Genomic DNA, 27787 nt, shown 5'->3' with positions numbered 1-27787 from the left:
TATGTATTCAAGTTATCTTTTAAATTACCTGACTCTCTTTTCCTTCCTCCACTCTAGGTTAGCATAAAGTTCTCAAAGGACCAGGGGCTACCGGGCTCCAATACGAGTTTCTATCTGCAAGCAGCCCCTGACTCATTCTGTGCACTCCGGGCTGTGGATAAAAGTGTTCTTCTACTGAAATCAGAGCAACAGCTGTCAGCTGAAAGTGTAAGCTCTCTGATTTCCTCATTTTCATCCGGACCTCTTACCCTTCAGCTGATGTTTTTATTTAAGAAGAAACATGTTAAGAATATCAAATACTTTCTCCCTTTGTTCCCTCATGGACTATATATTTTATTTTTCTTGAAATCTAGAGTTAAACCTCTGTGTTGAAGGCTATGCTTGGAAACAGTCCAAAGTTGTTATCTATTAACAGATCTTATATTTTCTTTTTTTTAAATCATTCATTTTTTTTAATAAATACATATTTTAAAGATTTATTTATTCATGAGAGACACAGAGAGAGAGAGAGGCAGAGACACAGGCAGAGAGAGAAGCAGGCTCCATGCAGGGAGCCCGACGTGGGACTCGATCCTGGTCTCCAGGATCAGGTCCTGGGCTGAAGGCAGTGCTAAACCACTGAGCCACCCGGGCTGCCCCAGATCTTATATTTTCATATGCATTTCCAGACCAGTGGTTCTAGAGTTTCACATCAAAATTGTTTCCATTAGTAACAGTTGAATATTTTTCCTTATTTTTTTTAGCACAAGGACATATAAATATTGAGATGTATGATCCTATTTACAACTAATTTAACAATTTAACATTTTTTCTTCTTATTAAAATTATACCTGTTGCTTTAAGCTATTCGAGCTGCTATAACAAAACACCCCAAACTAGGAAGCTTATAACAACAAAAAGATTTCTCACAGTTCTGGAGTCTGAAATTCTGAGATGAGGGAGCTAGCATGGTCAGGTGAGTTCCCTCCTCTGTTTTGTAGACTCCTTGTATCCTCACATGGTGAAAGGGACAAAGGACATCTCTCAGGCATCTTTCACAAGGGCATTAATCTCATTCTCTACTGGCTTCACATTAATGACCAATTCACCTCCCAAAGGCTTCACCTTCTAATTCCATCACATTGAGCATTAGGATTTCAACATGTGTATTTTGAGAAGATGCACACATTCAGACCACAGCACCTGTGTAGTTAGAAAATGTGCAAAAAAAACAAAGGCATAAAGAAGGAAATCTTTAAAATCATTTATAATCTTAACACTTAGACATATATTTTTTTATTTCCACAAAATGGACTTTTATTGTACAGAAATGAACATTTCTGATGCAATTGTTTAAATCTCTTTTCTGAAAGCATATGCATTTTACAAATGAGATCTCACTGAAAAATGCAATTTTGCATTCTGCTTTCAACATACTAAGTAGACCTAGTTTTAAATATAAAGTATAAAAATTAATTAATAACTATACTAACAATTATTAACCATGACATAAACTGTACATTTTTCCCCAATCTAAAAGTTAAGTACATTTACATTTCTTACTGGAGCTAAGAAGCTTCTAACTGATTTCAGAGTCAGAAAAGTATCAACAGATAAAGGATAAACTTACCTATAAATGTGGAAAATGTATATATACTTTTTTCTAAGAGTTTAATGGAACAAGAATAAATAGTTTCTGCTCATTCTTACTACAACTGGAGGTAGCAAGGTCTTAGAAAGGCCATCTTGAGGAAAAACCATGAAGGGTCCATCATTAGAAAATGCCAGAAGCACTTCACCAGACTGGAAGATTCAAGTGAACCAGAATATAACACAGAGCCAAAACTAGTTGCCCTTGTTTACTATCTATGGCAATATTAACACTGTAAGTCATGTTATATAAATGAGTTCCAATTCATATTGTTTATACTACTTTTAATATTATGTTTTGTAAGTTTTTTAGTTTTAAATAATTTTAAATATTTTATTTATTTTATTTTAAGTAGGGAGGTGCTAAGGTGTGGGGCAGAAACCCAGAATCATTCATTTTAATTTCTTTTTTCTTCAGTTATGCATTTGTTAAGTCACTCAAGAAGCATTTATTTTTTCTCTTTCCAAGGGGCATCACACCTGCTCTAATTATCTATTTCCCTTCAGCTATGCTTTTGGGAGCTGCCACTTCCAGGCCGATTCATTTCAATCCCCTTTCCTGTATCCTATATTGAGTCTAAAAACTAGGACTCATATTTTGATACAGAATATTATATTTTCTTTATCTGGAGTAGATTTGGTGTATTTCCTCTCATTTCTCTATCTAGTCTCTTCTTTCTCCTTATACTCAGTTAAGCCTTCCTTCTCCAACTTTCCATACCCTCAGATTTTCAGAAGTATGGAGCTCTGTTGGAATTTGGTGTTAATTTCTTTACTGACAAGGAATTTGAAGGTCATGGTATTATCTATATCCTAGTAATGTTAAAGATACATTTATGCGTTATTATTTCTCTTTGACCTTATATTTGTTTTGGAAGGATATTTGAGAAGATTTAGAATCAGCTACCAGATGACTCGGGATCATAGCATTATAAATAAAATGGATCATCTGTAAACTAGGCCTTGGATTAATCCACAGATCTTCAGTCATCTCTTTCTTACAAGCTATCCTAAGTCCTAACCAAAGCTGAAAAATGTTATGAACATGAAATTAACCACCTCAAAAAAAATTGAAATTTTCCTCTTCTGAAAAGGATAAGTTGACTCAAAAGTGTTAGATGAAATATCATGGATCAGCTTTTTTTTTTTCCTTCAAAATTTTTATTTAAATTCTAGTTAGTGGGATCCCTGGGTGGCGCAGCGGTTTGGCGCCTGCCTTTGGCCCAGGGCGCGATCCTGGAGACCCGGGATCGAATCGCACGTCGGGCTCCCGGTGCATGAGCCTGCTTCTCCCTCTGCCTGTGTCTCTGCCCCTCTCTTTCTCTGACTATCATAAATAAATAAAAAAATTTTAAAAAAAATTTTAAAAAAATAAAATAAATTCTAGTTAGTTAACATAGAGTACAATAGTGGTTTCAGGAGTAGAATTCAGTGAGTGATTCATCATTTACATACAACAGCCAGTGCTCCACATGACAAGTGCCATCCTTAATATCCATCACCCTTCTAACCCATCACCCTCAATTTGTTCTCTATCTTTAAGAGTTTGTTATGATTTATTTTCCTCTCTCTCTTTATCCCCTCCCATATGTTTATCTGTTTTCTTTCTCAAATTCCACATATGAGTGAAATCATATGGTATTTATCTTTCTCTGAGTGACTTATTTTGCTTAGTATAATACCCTCTAGATCCATCCATGCCATTGTGAATGGCAAGATTTTATCCTTTTTGATGGCTGAGTAATATTCCATTGTGTATATATACCACATCTTTTTTTTTATTTATTTATCAGTCAGTGGACATCTGAGGTCTTTCCATAGTTTGTCTATTGTTGATAATGCTGCTATAAACATTGGGGTTTGTGTACTCCTTTGAATCTGTATTTTTGCATCCTTTGGGTATTTATCTAGTAGTGCAACTGCTGGATCATAGAGTAGTTTTATTTTCAATTTTGAGGAATCTCCATACTGTTTTCCAGAGTGGCTGCATCAGTTTTCATTCACACCAACAGTGCAAGAGGGTTCCCCTTTCTCCACATCCTCACCAATGTCTGTTGTTTCCTGTGTTGTTAATTTTAGCCATTCTGACAGGTGTGAGATGGTATCTCATCTTGGTTTGACTAGTATTTTTCTGATTATGAGTGCTGTTGAACATCTCTTTATGTCTCTGTTAACCATCTGGATGCTTCTTTAGAAAAGTGGCTATTCATGTCTTCTATGTGATGGTTACTTCCTTAAAGAAAAGAACAAATCATTACAGCACAAATCTTGCCAATTTTGTAAAAATAAAAGGAATGCTTAAAATCATTGTGAACCATGTGATTTTTCTCATAGGTGTACAGCCTGCTTCCAAATATCGAACTATATGGTTATTTCCATCATGGTCTCAACCTTGATGATGGCAAGCTTGAAGCTTGCATTCCTCAAAAGGATATGTTTTACAATGGTTTGTATTACATACCTGTAAGCAACTATGGGGATGGAGACATCTATGATATTCTCAGGGTAAGATCATTTAATATTTTAAGAATTGTTTCATCTCAATTTTGATTTTAGTATTCATTGTGCATATCTATGTTTTATTCATTGTATATTTTTCTTCCTATTTGTAGAGATTGGTGTCCATAATTTGTTTAAAGATCATTCAGAAATTGTCTTATAAAAAGGAGATATTAATTTTTGTTGATTTTTCTCTCTTTTGTTAAAAATAAGTGACAATGAAGTTATGAAACCTCATGTTTAAATAATGAAACAGTCAATTTATTGCAATAAATATTATGCAGAAATCATCAAATGAAGATGCTAAAATATAGTGGAGGCTCCATCTATATCTAGGCTATCAATTAGATATGCTGAGGCCTCCACAAAGGGATCTTTATAATTGAAGTTAGATGTATAGGAGAAAAAGGGCATATAATTAGACAGATGTTAGTTTTGTCCCAGCTCTCCACAAGACTGACTATGCATTATGTGTGTATGTGTTTGTGTTTGATGTTAATTAGGGTGATGATAGTGCTTATCTCATAAGTATTTCTCCCATCAAATTAAATGGGGAACAATTTAAAATACTTAGCAAAATCCTAGAACAAAAATGCTAGACAAATCCTAGTGCTTATCATTTTTGTTCCAAACTAAAAACTTTCCATACATCAAATAAAGGTGACTTGAAAATCCCAGACCTTGCTAGTGGAAGACACCTGTATTTATCATCTACTTATAATATAGTTAATAGCCCTTTTTTAGATCTTACATGAAAGAAATTCACAACTTTCTTTTGTTGTTTGTTTCTTGGAAGGGTATGGGTCTGAAAGTCTTTACCAATCTTCATTACCGGAAACCAGAAGTATGTTCAATGGAGGGAAGGCTGCCATTCTCTAGGCCATCATATTTAGCCCCAGAAGAATATGCACCGATATACAGTTATGCCCCATCCAGAATTGCATGTGGGTAATCTAGAATTTTGTATCTGGGAGATGGCTAAAAGAATTCATAGAATTGGGTGTTTTGGGGATAAAGCTATAAAAATTGGGGTTTACATGTGAATTATGCCATGTCTTTGGCTACAATTAGAAATCCATCCGCAAGTGAATAAAGCAGGATAAGGCAGACTGGAAATGGTTTTGTTTTGCTTTTTTTTTTAAGAAAAAATTTGCTTCAACTATGAAAGTTTATTTTTATTGGTAGAACACAATATCAGGAGAGCATAGAAAGCAGGCAACGTGTAGTGATATAGGAAGATAGTCATTACAAGTGATTATGAGACAGAAGAATGAGGTGTCCTTAAAGGGCCCTTATTCCTTTATTATGTATAAACCATAATACATAGAGTTCAGGGCGAAGATATTTTAACTCCCAGAGAGCCAAAAAGCTGGCATCAGAGAAGCATGTTCAAATACCAGTCCACTTTCTATTGGAAAGGCTGTAAGCACAAAAAGTCAGCCATAGTCTTAGATAAATGAGGTAACCAGGAAGATTTTCAAAACAGAAATTTAGACAGGGAAGCAAAATGCAAAAGATCATAAAAGTGGAACTAAAATTGAAGCTGAATTCCAGGTCTGAAAAAATTTGAATAACACCCTTAAGTCCTTCTACATAACATTGAATTAGTATAGTAATTGAAGTCAGGATGATCATAAAGATGAGTACTAAAACTACTCAAGAAAAGTGAAAGGCCTGACAACTTTAAACAAGGGTCGACTCAGTGAGGAGTCAAGAAGCCCTATGAAGTCCAGAGTTTGAAACTACTCTGGAGTCCTAATCAAGAGGTTGGGCTTTCCATTTTTCTGCTACTCAATGACACCATATTCAGTAAACTTTATCAGAAACATTTCAACTTTTTAGTATGTGTCAATAAAATATTTTGAAACCCAGAATCATTCATTTTAATCTCTTTTTTCTTCAGTTATGCATTTGTTAAGTCACTCAAGAAGCATTTATTGAGGCCAGGAACTGAGTCACACATTGTAAATGCAGTGGCTTATTTTCTACTCTCCTGGAACTTTTAGTCTAACAGGGAAGCATTATAGTGAAACAGTAATTCCAAAAGCCTTGGGAGAGTGCATTATATGGAAAGAATTTGAGTAGAAGACATTAATTTCAAATCTCCAAGGGCCTATTATATGCCCCTAAAGGAAGTAGCATTTATATCAAGAAGTGAAAGATGAGTAAGACACCACCCACCAAAAGAGATAGAAGGGCATTCCAAGCAGGGAGAAAGTACTCTGAAAGACAAGCTAAGAAGGTAGATAGCTATGTAGACCTTGTAGGACATTCCAAGAGTTTGGAATGCATCTTAATCAATAATGCACTATTGACAAGTTTTCAGCAAACAATCTAATATGTGTCTTTAAAAGATATCTCTGGCTGCCCTATGGAAAAGGGGATTGGGATTTGGGCTGTTTGTATGAAATATTCTAAATGCTAGTAATCAAATTGAGAGATGGCAGTACTTGGAAAAGACACTGGAAATAGAAAAACGTGGATAGATTTGAGAGCTGTTTCCAAGTAGTTTTCATCAGATTGGTTAGGATGGGAAAAGTAGGATGGGGCATGGGATCAAGGACAATTCTTCAGTTTCTGATTTGGGCAAGTGGATCTTGGTACCTGTCAAGGAGACAGGAAATACTGGGGGAGGATATAATCCATTTACTTTTGGAACAGTTTCATTTGAAATGCCTAAAAAGCATTTTAGAAGAAATGTGTGCATAAGGGTATGACATGCATAAGTCTGGGACTCAGAAGAAAGGTCCAGTCAGGGGACACAGAGATGGGGGGGCAGTCATCAGCTCACACACTGTAATGGCACCATGTGTGAGGATATGGAGACAGTGTATAACGCAAAGAAGAAGAGGACCTAAAACAGAGCTCTTAGTAACAAGTCGAAGAGGGACTAATTACATCCTCAAATGAGAATGGCAAAATGAGAGTGGCAAAGGAAAAAGAACTAGAAGGATGTGCTATCACAGAAGTTAACAACAGTGACAGTTTGAAAGGAACACAGTGATGAAGAATGTCAAATACAGACTAGAGGCAAGGCAAATGAAAGAAAGTGTTCTTTAGAACTAGTAATATTAATGTCCCTAGAAACTTTAGGGAAAGTAATGTTAGCATAATGGAACTAACACTATATTGTCAAATGAGAAACTCAATTCAATAAATAAATATAACTTTCTCTAAATTTGGCTGTGAAAAAACAATGTAGACCAATTGTTGTTTTTGTCTGTTTGTTGCTGTTTTTAGTAGTGGCAGAGATTTGAACATCAAAATGCTGATGCCTTGGTTGAAATGTATATTTATTGGCAATGCCAATAATGCCAGGAGCAAAGCCCTATTTTGCTTCACACTGACCATGTGTGGATAAAGACATAGCTAATAGATGTGTGCCATTGAAACCCATACCTTCATTCTCTCCAAAGAAAGTATTCTCTTTTCTTTTAGCTCATGAAAGCTTGAAGGAGAATTTTGACTATGTAGGACAGGCTATAATAGAAACAGTAAGGACAAACTTTCCAGAGACATGGATATGGGACCTTGTCAGTGTCGAGTGAGTTTTTGAGTTTTCTCTCCTGTGTCTTTATTTCTATTTTCTTTTTGTGGTTATTTCTTCAAATTTATTTCTGGATATATAAATCAATACCATATTTGTAAAATATGTAATATATTCATTTGTATGTACTGACCCCATATTTTAATTTTTTCCCTAACATTCCTCATTTATTAATCTCATGCATATAGATGTAAGCTGCCTCAATTTTTAAAAAATAATTCAGTGTTTAAAGAAATGTGACATTTTTAAGGATAAATTTCATAGAAATCCAGCTCTCGAGATTGTTATTTAATGCCCTGTCTAAACATCTTAACTTACTTTTAACCTTTGGTTAATATACCTTTGCTTGCTCTGGACTAAATTTAGTTTCCTTGTTTAGATAAAGAATGCATTTCATCGATGATCTCTCCTTAGTTCCTCAGGCTCAGCAAATCTGTCCTTTGTTATCCCTGATACTATAACACAGTGGCAGGCAAATGGCTTCTGTGTGAATGGTGATGCTGGATTTGGCATATCATCAACAGCTACCCTGGAAATCTCCCAACCTTTCTTTGTTGAAATGACCTTGCCTTTTTCAGTTGTTCGAAATGAACAATCTGATTTGATTGTCAATGTCTTCAGCTACCTGAATACATGTGTAGAGGTAAGTTGCTGCCTTTGACATGGAGGCAAAAATCTAACATGGCCAAGAGATCCCTCAGTGTTTTCCTTGACTATTGCCATCTTCTTTTTATTCAAGTGCAAAATGGTACTACAAATTGATGAGACCTGTTTCCATATTCCCTGGACAAAAACTGTTGCTTTAATTCACAGCAAAGATTTAAATACTACTTGACAATGTCCTTTCATAATGATGAGTGTTCTACCTTATTTTTCTTCTTGTGAGAAGTCATTTGGTATCTTTAATTTTTGCTAACTTAAAATAGTTAACTTTCTCAAGGGAAGAAGAGTAGTAACAGTAAAGTATTTAGAGTGTCACCCTCATTGCATGACTGGTTTTTTAGATTTCTGTTCAGTTGGAAGCATCCCAGGATTTTGAGGCAAATATCAGCACCCCTATAAACAATGGCAGCGAGGTTATCCAAGCTGGTGAGAAGAAAACATATGTCTGGACTCTATTACCTAAAATATTGGGTAAGCAGCTATGTATATGCCAATGTCTCATGGAAAGCCAGTGTCTTTCTTTTTTCTTTTTTTTTTACTTTTAATTCCAATATAGTTAACATATATTAGTTTCAGGTGCACAATATAGTGATTCAATAATTCTATATGCTATTTAAGGCTCATCATGATAAGTATACTCTTAATCCTTGGGATGGGTAAAATAGGTGAAGGGGGAAACCAGCCTATTTTTATTCCCTTCATTTATTTCCCTTACACCTTCTGCACAAACAATTTTCTCCCTCCCCTTTTTTAAAATTCTCTATTAAAAATTCTATTTAAAAAAATTCTATTTTTATCATCTAATTCCAGTTGCTTATGCTTATGTAGAGCAAAACTACAATTCAATTGCATAAAAGCATAATGTGATTGAAATACAATATAAATGCCAATTTTCATGATTTATCAAATCCATACATCATATACTAAAAGAAGATTATATTTTCATTAATGTGGCCTAGTTCCTTCACTTCTAACTTACTCCTTCACCTATATCATGAACATGTAACCTACCAAAATTTCTCCTCAATCACAATGATTGCCAGGATTTGCAAATTTACTAAATATATCATGAGACATCAGAAATACTGAACACTTGGATGGAGATCAAACACTGAGAAGAGTATTGTCTTCATGCTTATACTGTCTGCAATATAGAAAAATAAATTTGAAAATATCTTGTTGAAAATATAAGGGAAAGGAAAGGTAAAAAGAATCTAGTAAACAGAAAACACCAGATGTGGTAGAGGCATGATATGCATTATCGCTTATGTAAAATATTGTCATTAAATTTCCTTTATTTCATGTCCCATATTCATTGTATTATTTGGGACAGCAATGGGTTTACTTATGAGATCATTTTAGTTCACCTGTGAGGTTGGTCTGATTAAAACTAGTTTTCCTGTTAGATTTTGTTTCTCAATTGTTCTGACTATAGTAGGTCTTCAAAAATCTAAACCTGGCAATTAAGATAGAATACTACATGGCATTTTTTATGGCAACTTTTATGACACTAAGTGGGGGACATAGTTCTAAGAATGGAGAATCAAAGCCTTTCTTAAAAAGAAACAAATGAGACAAAACACAGCAATAAGCAAAAAACAAGAATAGTAAATATATACTTATGTATATATTTATTATAGTGTATATATTATATATACAATTTACTATATATACTATATATAACTAGTTATATATTTACTATATTATATGTATATTACTATATATAGTATACTATATAATATATATACTATACTATATAGTAATATATATATATATATATAGGTGTTTAGGCGTACAGTAATACTAAACCAAAAGAATGATCCTTTTCAGTCTTCTAATTTTTACAAGGAAACTGAAGATCAGTTTTAATTTCATGATCTATGATTCACAGGAAGGTAAAAAAAAAACTACTCCTTGCTAACACTAATTTAAATATAACGCCCTTTCCACCATGTCATATTTTACTATTTTTGTTTGTTCAAATTTGGGGAAAGTTAGGAGTCCTGGTTATTTGATGTTATGTCTGCATATTGGTCTATGTAACCTTCATAAACAATCAATTATCAGGGAATTGGCTCTGTTGGCTTTGCAAATTATTATTTTTCCTTAAAATTTCTTACTTTTTAATTAAGTAAATGAATCACTTATTTTTGGTTGGCTGGTTGATGTTTAAAATTTTTTTGTTTGAGTATAGTTGGCCCACAATGTTACATAAGTGTCAGGTGTACAACTTAGTGATTCATCATCACTATAGGTTATGCTGTGCTACCACAAGTATAGTTACCATCTGTCACCATACAAGGCTATGATGATATTATTATACATTTCCCCTACTGTGCCTTTTAGTCCCATGACAATTCATTCCATAACTGGAAGCCTGGATCTCCACTCCCCTTCACCCATTTTGCTCATCCTCCCCCACCCCCATCTCTCTGGCTACCATCAGTTTGTTCTCTGTATTTATAGGTCTGATTCTGCTCATTTGTTTACATATTTGTTTCTTGTGTTTTTAAGGTAATGAATCATTTATTCAATGTAAGGAATCTTGAAACAGGTAAAACAGAACATACCAAATTATCTTCAAGCAGGAGAAAAAGCAAGTTATTTTGGTCAAGCATAAATATGATGATAGTATTCAGTTCATTGGATTCAAGATGTGGTTCATTAGACTCTAATCATTTCCCTTTACACATGGACCAGTCATCAATTTAACTTATATTCTGGAATGTTTTCCAGGTAAAGTGAATATCACTGTAGTTGCTGAGTCCAGACAAAGTAGTGCCTGCCCAAAAGAAGCAACTGAGCAGCAGAATCTAAACTGGAAAGATACTGTGGTCAAAAGTCTGTTGGTAGAGGTATGTGCATACGAAAGTATCAAGCTCTTCCAGATAAGAAATAAGTTAAATACGTAAAGACATTCTTCTTGAATAAACTTGATTGACTACAGTTACTTTTGACACAATACATAACATTTTATATGAAATAAAACAGCAATAAAATTCATCCTTTCCTTAATTAATATCTGACCCCAGGATAGTAAAACTTAACACTCAAAAAAGGTTTGATGATATTTTCCTTCTCCTGACTCATGTTTCCTGTTGCTCTTCCCTTCCCTTTTTAAACCAACTCCCAAATCCAAGACAGATCTATTTGTCCTACACTCCCATGTAGTTCTCATCACCCTCAAAAAGAATTAACACTGGTCAGTGCGTAATTCTCATGTTGCCTCTTGACCTGTCCCTACCCTGCAAAACATGTTCATTTGTCTACTGGAGATGCTAGACAGGATCAGAGGAGTGGAGATTGTCCCACACTGACGTCAAAGTTATCTCTGTCTGAACTGTGGGAACACAAGGACTAAAGTGGGTACTGTACAGTGATCTTCAAATTTAAACAAAAGGGAGCAACAAATGGATCATCTCCCAGGGACAAATAATGTGCCAACCGTGCCTATCTGAGCTGAGGCTTGATAACGTTTCCTACATAGAAGGTGACCCAGACTCATTTTGTGCTTGTTGTTTACTCTTTGACAGCCTGAAGGTATTGAAAAAGAAATGACCCAAAGTTTCCTTATCTGTACAAAAGGTAAGAGGATCCTTTAAGTGGTCAGATTGGTCCCAAAGAAAATTTATCAACAGAGTCAACTTATTTCCTCTCCTTCCACGTTGGTTCCCTTGTCATATTGAGTCATTTCAGTGATTACATTTTAAGGATCTAATGGAGGATTACTTCATTTCACGCCTTATTTCCATTGTATAATTTTGGCTAACAAAAAGTATGAGAGGTTTTTTGGTCTTTTGATTTTTTTAGTTCACCTATGACATTTGTCTGCCACAGCCTATTTTTCCCATCTTATATATTTTTGGTTCCTCTTGTCATGTGATGGTGGCACAGTATTGGACAGAGGAAGATCATGATTATGCCCTTTATACTCTTGGGATAAAGCAACTGAGAGCTACATCACTGTCCCTCCATCACCTGCTTTGTGGCCATCTTGTTGATGATGATCTGATTTTAGTGGGACTCTCCAAGCTTTACCTTTTGTGTGTGCTATTTTATATGTCACAGTCAGTAGTTTTTTGCATTTTTTTGATACATAGAAGTTTAGGCACTAAACTAATGGAAGATAAGGGCCATTATCCAATACATACATATATATATACCATTTTCTGTATGTACCATGATTTTAAACTAGATCAGAGATGTCAGTTTTATCTTTTCTAACAAGCAACTTGCAAAATAAAAGTAAATAGTGGAATCTACTTCCTAATATATTGGTCCCACAGATCAGCTGCTACAGTTTATAAAAGAAAATTATCACATTATCTTTATCGATATTTTCTTTCTAGGAACCAAAGCCTCCAAACAGGTAGTTTTGGACTTGCCAAACAATGTAGTAGAAGGATCAGCCAGGGCCTTTGTCACTGTCGTTGGTAAGTTCGTTAAATTTTGTCTTTCATGATGCTTTGAAAATTTTGATTGAGATAATCTTAAAAAAATAATAAGCCTTAAAATAACATGATGGAGAAATTTTTCTAAAGTATTAGCTGGAGGGAAGTACTGTTGAAGGTTCATCCTCTGTGCTTGTTTCCATGTGGGATCTAAAGGAATTACAGTACCATTTTCAAGTCTATGTCCTGGGAAACACTTGTTTTGTTGGATGATGACTGGCATTTAGAAAACAAAGCCTTCTGTTATATAGCTCATTCTTCTGAAATATTAAATTCCCTTTTGAAGAATCAGAATAAATTCTGCTTGTTAAAGATGGTGGGAATTTCCTCAGTAACAGAAAAATATCATTTTATAAGAGGTAAACTTTTTTCTAGCATTAACACTTCTTTAGGAGTGATGGATTACAGTTTATAATCCACAGGGTCAATTTCTTGAAGAACAAACAAGCAAACAAACAAACACACATTCTAACTTCCTCTTCTCTCTGGTAATGAGATTTTCAGAAATATTTTTCATACCAGAACCTCCTTTAACTTCACCTTTCATGCCTATCTTCTCTTTAGAATTACCTCATGAAAACTTTCCTTGTTTCCACCTTTTAAATACAATTTAAAGTATTTCCTACTTCCACTATGTGTCTTTTATCCACAGTTATTAATGCTGAGATGCCAACTTATAAGCAGTAGCAACCTTCTGTTTTTCTTATTTTTAGGGGATATCTTAGGACTTGCTATGCAAAATCTGGAGAATCTTCTCCAAATGCCCTATGGATGTGGAGAGCAGAATATTGCCCTACTAGCATCAGATACCTATGTCCTTGACTATCTGAAATCTACTAAACAGTTGACAAAGGAAGTTAAATCTAAGGCTTTCTTTTTCTTGTCTAACGGTGAGACCATTTAAGTTATTTCTGTCCATAATAAATAAAATTAATTGTTACTAATACTACGATGTCATAAAGCTCTTACTGTGATATATTATCATGGGTGGGGGACAGTGGATCTAAACTCTGAACTGGGATGCTCTGAGTCCAAACTAGTCTTTTTTTTTTAATTCAGTATCTGTGTGGTCATATAGCTTCTCAATTCAGAACAATAACATCTCAAATTATGAGTCTAGTTTTTTTAATCTGAATATTTTGCCAAGTTACCTTGTTCATTGCTGTTTTTCCTAATAGTAGCTATAAATAGTTCATTTATCAGCTTCTGTTTGTTTGTTCAGTTGTGTTCCATTGCAATGGAGTGATTGGATTTGTATATAGAAAAAGGATGTATAAATCTTATAAAATATGATATCAAGGGATGTCTGGGTGGCTCAGGGGTTGAGTGTCTGCCTTTGGCTCAGGTCATGATCCTAGAGTCCTGGTATGAAATCCCGCACTGGGCTTTCCTCAGGGAGCCCACTTCTCCCTCTACCTATGTCTCTACCTCTCTCTCTCTGTGTTTCTCATAAAAAAATAAATCTTAAAATCTGAAAAAAAAAATGCTATCAAGAAAAGACCCAAGGGTATAATTTCTTCAGGTTTTCTTTTCATAAAGATAACACAAAAGAAAATTAACCTTAAGGAAAAGGTATTAAACAATTAGTTAAGTGCCTATAATTACATATATATATATATGTATATGTATATATATAGTCACATGTAATATCTTGTCATAAAACCCCAGAAAGTAAAATTTATTTTTTCTCACTATGAGTAGAGACTCTGAGTTTCAGAAATTAAAATTGATCAATCTAATAATTTATGTCTAAAACCCAAACACAGGGCTTGTACTATGCCATTCTTTTTCTTCTAATTTTCTTAGATTAAAAAAATAATTTCCTGATCTTTTACTTTAGGTTATCAAAAACAGTTGTCTTTCAAAAACTTTGATGGTTCATATAGTGTTTTTTGGCAGAAGAATCAGAAAGGAAGCATATGGTAAAGTATTTTCTTGAAAAAAAATTTTATCTTGAATTATATAGGAGTGATCTGAGGAGGGCTTGTGAGGGTCTAAGGGAGTTGAGTTTGGTAGGATTTAGAAGCAAAATGGGTTTCAAAGTGAATTTACAGAGATGAATCAGAGAAGCTAAAGTGTTTGATTATTCTAATTCTAATGCAACCACATACCTGGAGTGCCATGGCAATTTGTCGAGGAGTCTGATCATTCACTGACAATCCCCTGTACTTCCATAATCTAACCTTGTGGAAAGTGACACAGGCTGATCTGCACTTCTCAGAGACTTATGTAGAGTTAGGAGAAAGGAAAGCAAAACTAGAAAGCTCAAGGGGCACCTTGGTGGCTTAGTCAGTTAAGCATCCAACTCTAGATTTCGGCTCAGGTCATGATCTCAGGGTCTTGAGATCAAGCCCCATCTTGAGGTCTCCTTCTCCCCCGCCTCTTCCCACCCTTCTCTGACTCTCTCCCTCTAAAACAAACAAACAAACACAAACAAACAAACAAACTAGACGCATCTGATTATACCCCCTTCATCTCCATGTATAGATAATCTAATGAACCATAAAGCAAGAACTTTGTCTGTAAACATGCTGAAAATGACCTACACTTCTTCTTTACATATTGATATTCATAACATTTTACTGACCCAAAGGAAAAAATGCACTATCAGTAAAGATTCTTTGCAGTTAACATTAGCCAAATTAGATGCATCTGTTATCCAAAGGGAACAATGGTAAGTGAATCTGTGGAGTAGATGACATTTCTTTCTTACCTAACTTTTGTCTAACTAGTGATTTGCATTACAGGCTCAGTGCCCTTACTTTTAAGACATTAGAGAGAATGAAGGAATATGTTTACATTGATGAACACGTTCAAAGAGAGACTTTAATCTGGCTTTCAAGCAAACAGAACATAAATGGCTGCTTTGAAAGTGATGGCAAGGTTTTCAACAATGCCTGGGAGGTAAGAGATGAACACAATCAGGCTCTCCTTGCCCCTTTGCATTGCCTATCTTTCCTACCTCTGATCTAATTAATCTGGAACAGGGATATTTTCTGGTGAATATTACCCTTCTGAATCTCCCAGGCATAGGCCTGTAGTATATTGGTCAACAGCATCATTCTACTACATACTTGTTTACCCCATCTAGACTTAACTCCTCATGAATCTGCTGTTTGCTTCACTGTCTTTTGTTCTTCCATAGAACTAGTTTCCTTCAGTGTATAAACTGAAAACAGGAGAGAAGGAAGAAAAATCTGGGAATATAGCATTCATAAATTTGGAGCCAGACAATATGTAAAGGATCCTAATCAGGATCCTTGATTAGGGAATTTATTCCTATTATGGATAGCAAGAAAATTCAGGAAACATATCTGGGAATTTACAGCATTTCAGTGAAACACTCTCCCAATACCTTCTCAAGTCAAAGCATAAAGACCTCGCTTGCCAGGGGTCAAAATTCAAAAGATATGAACTATGTCCTTAATGGTACCTACGCTTTCCCTTTCCCTATCCATATTTAGGTAAATTACTAGAAATTTTCCCTTCTGATTTCCTTTCTTTGCAGATAGGTGTCCACTTCCATTCCATCCCCTGTGTCTTTTATTCTCCTAATCTTTGTATTTTCCTCTGGAAACAACTCCTCTGATCATGATACTTTAACATAACCTACTATCACCTGAAATATTCTGGGCTTTCCTGCTGTATCCTTCTTAATCACCATTCCTGTTCTTGGATTTGGGAATGTAAAGCTAATCCACTTCAAGATATGGACAAATGGCCACTCTGTGTGGTATTCAATTTTAATGCAAATGGTTTTCAGATTGCTGTACTTTCTGTAGTGTAGAAAAATGTCTTTAAATTATTCCAAATCTATTCTTCACAACAGTAGCTCCCTGGTAGAGAAGAGGCCTTGTTCTCATGTAGAAAATGAGAATTTTTCATGTTCTCTTCTAAAACATCTCTACATTTTTCTCCTTAGTGAATTCATTACTGACTACTGCTTCAGTTTGTCTGATCTTACCCAATCCCTCTTCCATAATTAAGTGTGTGTTTGTGTGTGCGTGCACGCACACATGCGTGCCTATCAAATTGGACAAGAGTAAGAAGCAACGAAAAAATAAAAACCTATACTGTAGAGGAATGGTAATAGAACTTATTATAATTTAAATGGATTACTGCATCTCATTTTAGTGTTTGCTTCTACAGTTATTTGTACCTTGAAAACTGAGCTCCTCAGATATTCATTTTCTGTAGAAGAAAGAGGTCATATTTTTGCTTAGAGAACAAAAGAGGTTTATGCTAGATCAGTGGATTTCCAGTGCCAGCTGAATACTGTTTTGCTTGTATTAGTATCTTTAGAGCTCCATACAGCTCTCTCTGTCTTATTCTTGACTTTTTGAATCAGAATCTATGGTGCGAATGCTGGTTTACTTAATGCTTAAGTTCCCCACTGCATTTCTATTCACTGTCAGTTTACAAATTGCATAACTTATACATGCTTTTCTGATTTTATCCTCTAAGATTCTATGAGGGGACACCTGGATGGCTCAGTCAGTTAAGAGTCTGCTTCAGCTCAGGTCATGATTCCAGAGTCCTGGGATTGAGTCCCATGCTGGGCTCCATGTTCAGAGAGGTCTCTCTCTCTTTCTGCCCCTCCTCCCTGCTTATGTTGTCTCTCTCACTTCCTCTCTCTCTCCCTCTCAAATAAATAAATAAAATCTTTAAAAAAAAAATAGAAATCTATGAGACCTAACTATTGTTACTTCTCAGGATACTTTTCCAGAAAGGTTCAGGCACCTTCCCAGAAATTTTCTCTCCAAGCAGCAGAAATTCTTTGCTTGCTTTTCCAAATTAACAACAAATAGAGTAAAATAGAGCCATATGAATTGCTTGGAATTCATGCCCAAGATTAGGGCATAAATAGATGTGTATTATGTTTTTAATGTACTTGAGATTAATGCTATTTTTTATTTCATTACTGTAATAAATCTTGATGGATTCTTATTCAGCATAGTTATTAACCATTTAATTTTAAAATTACATTTAAGATGATTTTATGAATAAGAGTATTTGTTCTACTGTTTTTTTCATACTTAATGAATAAGAGTATTTGTTCTACTTTTTCATACTTTCATACTTTCAACCTACTGTCCTCTGGTTAATTATTCCTTTGTGTTTAGGGTGGAGAAGAAGAGAACATTTTATTCACTGCATATGTTGTTGGAGCCCTCCTTGAAGCTGGACTCAATTTCACTGTATGGCTTCCCATCATCCTTGAATTCCAGTCACTTAAATGCACATTAAATTAATTATGGATTCAGAGTGATCTGAAATTCTCAGACGGAATGAAACATCAAGAGAGCATTTAATTCATTACCACCCCTTAAATGAATACTGCTCAAAGATTTTTTGATTCATAGAAACTGGTGATGAGCACTCTTGAGTTTTTCTATAGGGAGAATACACAACTGCACACATACACAAGCTTTTCATACCATTTTGGGTATTGAAATAACTTCTGAAGTTTGGCCATGAATTTCAGGTGAAGAACCCCTATTCTATGTATAGGCATAACTTAATATTCTATTTGCCTAACCAATTCAGTGTGTAAACATTTTCAACTTAAGCATGATTCATATTGGCTACACTCCATCTCAAATTCAGATTATCTGACTCAAAAATCTATTTCTGAACTAAGATAGCAGGAATTTTCTGAGTCATTAGAATATGTCAAAAATCATCTTTAGAAATATAAACCTCTATTTTAGATATTAGAGTAAAATATCTTAGGTCTAAAAATAAATTCATATGCTTTGCCACATAGAAGAAGTACATATTATCAATTAAAATATTACTGAGGAGATATAAAACAACTATTTTCATATTATGTATATTTTATTTCCCAAATACTAATGTTGCCATTAAAAATGAATTTTAACAATTTTATAAAGTATAATACATGTGTACATATGAATAGGTTTTTATGTAAAATATACCTCAAGGATATACTATATAAAGAATGATTATTTTAAATATTCAGCAAGCTTATGAAGTATTCTGATATATTTTTAAAATATGTTATCCCTCTCCTTAACTAGTTTCCTGCTCTACGAAATGGACTCTTTTGCCTAGAGGAGGCACTGGAAAATGGTGTCACCAATGGCTATATCCATGCAATTCTAGCTTATGCTTTTGCATTAGCTGAAAGAGAGAAGCAAGTGGAATCCTTACTCCAGATCCTCGATCAATCTGCTACCAAAACAAGTAAATATTATTATTCACTTTTACTAATGGGGATGACCTTGAGAATAAAGCAATGAAACTTACTTAGCAACCATATAGGAACCCTGTCTTCACTGATAAGTTTCTATTTCTTTTCTGGGGTTTCTCAATGGCCCCTTTATCTCTGAAGAACATCACATATTTTCTACTTCCTTCTTTCTCCTTTCAACTAGTTTCTTTTCAAATGAGTGAAATAAAGGAAATCAAGCATTGTGATCATGCCATAGACCAAAAGTACTGTTTGTGGGATTTAATCACATACCACTTTTAACCTTAGGAAGTTGCTATTGGAGGCTTATTAGTGTGCTAGGGCCTCCATAACAAAATACCACAGACCAGGTTCCTTAAACAACAGAAATATATTTTCTCACAGTTCTGGAGGCCAGATATCCAAGATCAAGGTGTCAACTGGTGTGGTTTCTTCTAAAGTCTTTCTCTTTGGCTTATATTTGGACATCTTCTCCTTCTGTCAATACACCGCCTTTCCTCTGTGTGCCTGGCTATCTGGTGTCCCTTTTGTGTGTTCAAATTCCTCTTCTTTTTTTTTTTTTTTTTTTTTATAAATTAATTTTTATTGGTGTTCAATTTACCAACATACAGAATAACACCCAGTGCTCATCCCGTCAAGTGTCCCCCTCCGTGCCCGTCACCCATTCACCCCCACCCCCCGCCCTCCTCCCCTTCCACCACCCCTAGTTCATTTCCCAGAGTTAGAAGTCTTTATGTTCTGTGTCCCTTTCTGATATCTCCCACACATTTCTTCTCCCTTCCCTTATATTCCCCTTGGTTCAACACTCGTAAAACAATCAATGTGATTCATCATATCAGCAAGAGAAAAACCAAGAACCATATGATCCTCTCATTAGATGCAGAGAAAGCATTTGACAAAATACAGCATCCATTCCTGATCAAAACTCTTCAGAGTGTAGGGATAGAGGGAACTTTCCTCGATATCTTAAAAGCCATCTACGAAAAGCCCACAGCAAATATCATTCTCAATGGGGAAGCACTGGGAGCCTTTCCCCTAAGATCAGGAACCAGACAGGGATGTCCACTCTCACCACTGCTATTCAACATAGTATTGGAAGTCCTAGCCTCAGCAATCAGACAACAAAAAGACATTAAAGGCATTCAAATTGGCAAAGAAGAAGTCAAACTCTCCCTCTTCGCCGATGACATGATACTCTACATAGAAAACCCAAAAGCCTCCACCCCAAGATTGCTAGAACTCATACAGCAATTTGGTAGCGTGGCAGGATACAAAATCAATGCCCAGAAATCAATGGCATTCCTATACACTAACAATGAGACTGAAGAAAGAGAAATTAAGGAGTCAATCCCATTTACAATTGCACCCAAATTCCTCTTCTTATTGGAACACCAGTCATACTGGATTAGGGCCCACCCAAATAGTTTCATTTTAACTGAATCACCCCTTTTAAAGGCCTTATCTCCAAATACAGTCACAATCTGAGGTACTGGAGATTAGGACTTGAAATGTGAATTTGAAGGGGACTCATCTCAGCCCATAGCAGAGGCCAGGAATGGAATTTGCACTATTCTTATGAGTAATTAATGGTGTTTATAGGGACTGTGTGAAAATTCTTCCTTTTCCTCAGATAATGTGATATATTGGGAAAGGGCAAAGAAACCCAAGACAGACACATCCCCATCCTTTATTCCTCATGCACCTTCTGCTGAGACCGAGAAGACTTGTTATGTCCTATTGGCTGTTCTTTCCAAGAAAACTCCTGACCTCACCTATGCGAGTAAGATTGTGCAATGGCTTGCCCAACAGATGAATTCGCATGGGGGCTTCTCTTCCACTCAGGTGATTGATTGTTCTCAATAATAATAACAATATGTGTAACACAAAAGATACTACTTTTCAATAATCTAGATAGCAAAGGTAATCATAGAAAATGCTTTCTGAGATGAAGAATATTCGATATTATGTATTCTATTATTAGTCAACAACTATTTATTGGGCTGTTCTTGTGTAACAGACACTCTAGGAAGAACTCTCTATTGGTATAAATGAATAAACTAAAGCCTCTTTTCAAGGAATTTATGACTAATTTCTACTTTCATGTATACAGTAGAAGTAGAATACAGGTCTAGAAGAGATTGTTGTCAGAAGCACTGGAGTCTTGATGATAAGTTACATATCCAATGATACTATATATCAACCAGGAAAAAATATTTCCCTCTGTTTCTGTGATATATACATTGGGAAAAACAATGAAAGGAATGAGTAACAGAAGAAATGGGTATAAAAAGAATAGTGGTTTGTGTCTTAACGGAAAAAAAATTAAAATTGAAAGAAATGCAGTTTCTTTCCCTCAAAGGAAAGCTTTACTTCCCTCCTTACTTTCTTTACTGTAGTCTTACTTTCTGAATAAAACCATATTAGTGTATCTCACAACAACCTTTTCTGATTCTGAATACTTTCTTCAAAGATCAATGGGCATAAGCATTGTCCAAGGTAACCAAAATACTTAGTAAATGGACATAAAGGAAATATCATATGATAATATAAGTAATATTATATTATGTCAATTTTTATAAAAGATTTGGCACTATTTTCAATGCAGAGATTACACTTTGTAAAATCCTTGGACTACTAAAATCTGAATTTGTTGAGGGAGACTAAATGACAACAATTGCATAGCAAATGTATTTTTCTTTTTATTTCTTTTTTTTTTGCAAATGTATTTTTCTATTATTTAGGATTTGGTTCTTGGTGTTCTGTTAACCTGTCATAGGAATATTTTTATGAATCGACTTAAAGTTAATGGCCAAATGATGACTAATATGGCATCATAACAAGCTGAGATCTTTGCTTCTACTGTTCTTTGCAGGACACTGCTGTCTGTCTTCTTGCTATAACCCACTATATGAAGTTCACCTTCTCTAATGATCAAAACACTGTCACCTTAAGCGGTGAAGAATCCAATGAGATGTTCCAGGTCAACGGTGATAATCGCTTACTGGTCCAGCGTTCTGAACTAACAAAAGCACATGGACAATACACACTAGATGTGGAAGGACAAGGTTGTGCATTTATCCAGGTAATAGAAATCTACCTGAGACAAAGATAAATATTTTCCAGTTAAAGAGCTAGACTATCCTTTCAGGTACAGATGGAGTGTTATTTTGCCATTGTGTATTTCCATTATTATCTCTGTTCTTTCTCTCATTGATATTTTCTATTCAATAGTTGAAAATGCAAGTTATTTTACAGAAAGATACTCTTAAAAGCATAGCTAGATAACTGAGGTTTCTTGAAGAACATCACTGTTAGAAAGCATTCTGATGTTTCCATTATGTCAAGATTATTTGGTTATGTGAAGATTCTTGGGTCTACTGAAACCTGGATAATTACATTTTGCCTTATTCCCTAATGATAAAAATGTAAAAAAAAAGTGCAGTAATAATGAAAATAGAGAAAAAATAAGTCCTTCAGTTCTTACTACAGGATATATGAATGGATTGTCTTCTGATTTGGCATTCTTTCTAGGTTACCCTGAGGAATAATGTACTATTACCTAAAAAAGCATCTGGATTTTCCCTTTCCTTGGAGATAATCAAGAAAAACTCTTCAGATACATTTCAGAGATATTTTGACCTGATAGTAACCCTCAAGTAAGTGTTCCATTTTGTTATCAACTCCTGGGTTAGAGAGATACTGAGTAATAGATTAAAAAATAATTGTTTTTTAAAAAAAGTAATTGTTTTAAATACTAGCAAAATAAATATTAATGATGGTGACCACAATGAGTTCTTATGTTGGTGGTGACATTTCTATAGCATAGTCTCTTTCTAGCTCTGTGTGTACATCACAGTGCAGTGCTTATGCAAGTGAGAATTGTACTGTAGGCTAGTATGAATTTGAAAGCTTCTGCATCACTGATATGCCAGAAATGCCTCCGTTGTTTCATGTTTATGGAAGTACCGTTGGATTTGGACAATGGAGGTGCCAAAGACAGGCACAGGTGGGCCAGCATGAGAAAACTTATGGATGTTTATTCTCTAACTGTGTAGAGCAATATTTTAGATTTTTATTTTTTGGAGTAGATAAAATAATTTTCCTGAGTTAAAATATAATTTATAGGTGCCAGAGAGTTTTAGTCCTCATTAATACATGGGGAAACATTGAATACAATTCATTTGGGGGATTTTTCTTAGGATTTCCAAATGAAATCTCTTAAACATCAGGGCTAAGATAAGAACTGCATACACCATGGAACTCTCAATTTTGTGTCCCAACAATGCTATCCAGAGTTAGGGACATAATCTACATGACTTGGGGACATGGCTACTCTAAATTTCTACCAACACCTTGCTTTCTAAATAAAGATATCCTTTAAGTATTATGCAAATCTAAGGCTAACATAAGTATATGTGATATAAACTTATCAGCTTTGTTTATAAGCTATGACTTTGAGGCCCCGAGGAAACTTAAAAGAGATTGGGGAGATTCCAGGTCCAGATAATTCACTCTTTATCCCAATTTATATGTCCCTTGTCTTTCTAATTGTTTCTATTCACAGATGTTTGAGAATCACTTTCTTTAGGTGTTCCCTCTTCAGTTTTTTACCTTTGCTCCAGATATATAGCCAGTTGGTATCTATGTATCCACCATCCTTGCCATAAGATAGGTCACTTTTTTAGGCTATTGTCTAAACTTGTGTTGTTTTTAAATTTCAGGTATACTGGAATTCACAATAACTCCAATATGGTCCTTGTTGATGTAAAAATGCTGTCAGGATTTACTCCAGTCATGGCATCCATTGAGAAGGTAAATAATAGAAGACTACACTTTCAGTCCAGAAAAAGAAATTGTGTATAGATACAATAATTTGTTAGCCAAACAAAGTCATGTAATTCTTCCTTTACATAAATATACTCAAAGTTCATTTTTATTTTTGCTATAACACTGGAGAAACAAGTATTCTTAATTTGAAGCAATTGGCAGTCATTTTTCCCATAGGTCATAATTTAGTTCTTTATTTAGTCCCTCCTTGTGTTTATAAAAAATATCATGGCACAGACAACATCCATAATATAGATACCTGAAAACTGGTTAAGTAAAAAGCATGAAAATATTCAATACTAGAGGTATTCTTTAATATTTTAATCTCCATCCCTTCCTGCCAATTTCTATAAAGCTTGAAAACAATGGCCAAGTGATGAAGACTGAAGTCAAGAATGACCATGTTCTTTTCTACTTGGAAACTGTAAGTTGAGTAATAATTTTTTCTCCATGGCTTTCTTTTCTTTTCTGAATGTCCTTGGATGCTTGTATTTTATTCATATGTAAATGAATATATCCAGTTGACCCTTGATCAACACAGGTTTGAACTGCATGGGTCCACTCACACAGGACTTCTTTTTTATAAATGCAGTACAAAACTGTAAATATATTCTCTCTTCCTTATGATTTTTAATGACATCTTCTTTAGCTTGCTTTGTTGTAAGAATACAATACATATATTGTATATAATACATATAACCTACAAAATATGTCTTGTTTATGTTATTGGTAAGGTCAACTGTAAGCTATTAGTAGTTCAGTTTTTGGAGAGTCAAAACTTATATCAGATTTTCAACTGTGCAGGGTTTTGATGCCCCTACAGAGGGTCAGCTGTATATATGACAGAGTTAGTCAAAAAATATGGGACATTAAAGATGATCAGTGCTCTTCAATCCCACTGATAATCTATCTTCTCCCCACTAACTCTAACATTATTTTATATATGCTTTTGCTACTTGACTAGGTGACTCTCAAGTCAGAACTATCATTTCCCTGTTTTTCATTCCTCACAGCATCTAACATGGTATGGTTACAGAGCAGATGTATAATTCTTTTATAGTTTGGCTTGAACTCCAACAAAGGCTAGCAAGAGTTTTAGAGTCATCCCTTCTATGTGTACATCATGACCATTCACACCTGCATTACCCTAATGCTTTCAATTAGATTTCTTGGACCTCAATATAAGAAATGGAACTTAAAATTTCATATAATTTAACATCATCTAACTCATTATTTTGTCATTATGTAAGATCCTGATACCCTAGATCTATATAATTAAGTAAATCATGAACTCCCAGAGATAATTTGTTCTGTGATTTTCTTTTTGTTGCTGAGGTATTTATACCTAATGTATTTATAATTTGTGTCTTTGTGTGATGCAGACCTGACGTATTTATAATTTGCATCTTTACAGGTTTTTGGGACAGCAAACCACTTTACTTTCACTGTTGAGCAAACCAACCTTGTGTCCAACATTCAGCCAGCCCCAGTTATGGTCTATGATTATTATGAAAAAGGTAGGCAAGCAATGCCTATGTCCTAAAGCTAATGACTTCCTGAGCCTCTACATTTTCCAAAATCATCCTCCGTCATCAAAGACTAAATGATGACTGCTTTTACTTTATATATTGATTTTTTTCTCCCTACTATATATTTTGTCTGGGCCATTTTCCAGTTACCAGAGTTTTTCAATGCCTAGAATCCTTTTGATGTGAGAGGGCTCCCCTTTAACTTGAGATACATGCTGAGCTTTAAGATCTCTTTGTTGTTATTTTTGTCGTTGTCAATGCCAAGAATTACATTTCATGCTACCTTTATGGACGTTGATTTGAGAAGGGGAGGGGGGAATATTTTGCAACGTTATAGGAAAGTCTTGATAGATTAATTTCTAAAACAATTATTAAGATGTATAAAGACCATAAAAATTTTCCCCGGAAAGTCAATGCTATTAGTTTCTCATTGAATGTCATACAAAGTCTGTCAAGTATTTGAATTCCTGCTCTATCATTTACCAATTGAATGTACTTCATTAAATACCTTAAGCTTAAATAGGATATTTTTGGATTTGGAAATTGGAGAAGTGATTGATTGTCTTGTAAAATTTTTGGAAAGATTAGGCCTGATGTACCTATATTGTCTGACATAATCTGTTTATAGAAAATTGGAGATTTAAGATGGGTGAACTTACTCTTTATTTTCCAGATGAATATGCCCTTGTTTCTTACAACATCAATAGTGTTTCAGCTTCCCAGTAAGACAAAACAAAGCCCAGGAAGAGGTAAGAAAATAACAAATATTGAAAACATTGAAACCATTGAAAATATATCTGGTACTAAAAGGAAAACCTAAAAAAAAATACAATGGATGAAGCAAAGAGAAGTCTGTGATACATTATAGAGTTTGAATAGTTTATGTGTTCTAGATGCATATTATGATAGTGATTAAGATTTTATTTTCTTCAAAATAGCTTTAAAGAATTTACAACTATATGGGACACCTGGGTGCCTCAGTTGGTCAAGGGTCTGGCTTTGGCTCAGGTCATGATCTCAGTTTCCTGGGATCGAGGCCCATATCAGGCTTTCTGCTCATTGGGGAGTCTGCTTCTCCTTATGTGCCCTCCCTCTCTCCATCTTTCTCTCTCTCAAATAAATAAATAAAATCTTTTTAAAAAAAGAATTTACAAAAAAAAAGAATTTACAACTATATAGTTGTAAATATATATGTGACTTTTACTGATGTCTCATTTTAAAAAATCACTCATCTTTGTTTTATAAAATCTATGTCATTAAATACATATGTACCTATATTTATACATATTCACATATATATCATATATGTATGTGTGTGTTTGTGTATGTGTGTATATATGTATGTTTTCTTAGCTGTATACACACACACACACACACACACACACACATAGTTATTCATCGTTTAAACTCTGTTTTTATATCCCAGGTGGAAAGCTATTTACTATGAACTAACTCATTCTTCTGTATCAAACCTGGAAGAAAACCATGAACGACCTCCTGTACTGAATATACTGCAATCTGCCATGACTTCTTATCAGATTTTATTTCATTATTATTCCATAAAATGCTCTCATTTCTCATCTAAGTCTGTGATTTTCTTTTCTTTCCGTATATTATACAGAATTTTCATCCTAGAAAACTCAAGATTTTCTTTAAAGACAACTCTCATAATTTGCTTTATTGTCATCAATTCTAAATTTAAGCTTTTAGACATTGTGATGTACATAATATGGAATCCTCCAACATACAGAGAAAAAGAGAGAAAGCCAGGGTCAGTGGATATGAGGGAAAGAGACTAAGTTGCAGAGGACTTCATTTGAGTTCAAGGAAATAAACACATGCAACACAAAACACACAGACTCTTCTCCATGAAAGATCATCAAAGAATGGGGGAAAAATACTAAGGAAGTCATAAATGAATTGATGGATTTATTGAGTTTCCACACATGATTGAAAGGGTAATCCAAGGGCATTTTATCTTTTTTTAAGAATTTATTTATTTATTTATTTATTTATTTATTTAAGACACAGAGACATAGGCAGAGGGAGCAGCAGGCTCCCTATAAGGAGCCCAGTGTGGGACTGGATCCTAAATCCTGGGATCATGGCCTGAGCTGAAGGCAGATGCTCAACCGCTGAACCACCCATGCATCCCAAGGGAATTTTATCTTTTTAAAAAGCATTTTTATTGTACTAATTTTGTCACTTATTACTGAAAAGCAACATTCAATGTCTATCCTTTGCTCAACCTAACACTACTGATAAAGCAATAAATTAATATTGAGAAAAGAGAGGCAGGAAGAAATTGGAATAAATAAGGATAGAAATGAAAACAATTTCTCTACTGACTTTAATACAGGCTTCTAACCCTGCTGAGAATACTGCTACAGGCAAGAAAAAGATACAGATTAGTTCTCCAGCTGTAGGG

The 27787-nt window shown here is 34.7% G+C and overlaps 1 protein-coding gene across 1 annotated transcript in view; it reads left to right on the top strand.

The window, feature by feature from the left end:
• The window catches only part of LOC129517096 (ovostatin homolog 2-like), a 41930-nt gene extending 15845 nt beyond the window's left edge, over positions 1–26085 (top strand). The window contains 21 exon segments of the mRNA XM_055336726.1: positions 58–207; positions 3964–4134; positions 4925–5076; positions 7577–7672; positions 8090–8318; positions 8680–8809; positions 11075–11193; positions 11872–11923; positions 12688–12771; positions 13503–13679; positions 14630–14711; positions 15537–15693; positions 17913–17987; positions 18831–18996; positions 20634–20845; positions 21876–22085; positions 22535–22659; positions 23725–23815; positions 24186–24254; positions 25245–25347; positions 26033–26085. Coding sequence (XP_055192701.1) covers positions 58–207; positions 3964–4134; positions 4925–5076; positions 7577–7672; positions 8090–8318; positions 8680–8809; positions 11075–11193; positions 11872–11923; positions 12688–12771; positions 13503–13679; positions 14630–14711; positions 15537–15693; positions 17913–17987; positions 18831–18996; positions 20634–20845; positions 21876–22085; positions 22535–22659; positions 23725–23815; positions 24186–24254; positions 25245–25347; positions 26033–26085 — 2703 coding nt within the window.
• Positions 26086–27787: the final 1702 nt, after the last annotated feature.

This window comes from Nyctereutes procyonoides, unplaced genomic scaffold, assembly GCF_905146905.1.
Source record: "Nyctereutes procyonoides isolate TBG_1078 unplaced genomic scaffold, NYPRO_anot_genome, whole genome shotgun sequence".
Lineage (NCBI taxonomy): Eukaryota > Metazoa > Chordata > Mammalia > Carnivora > Canidae > Nyctereutes > Nyctereutes procyonoides.
Note: the sequence above shows the minus strand (reverse complement) of the source record. Positions and strands in the feature narration are given on the sequence as shown.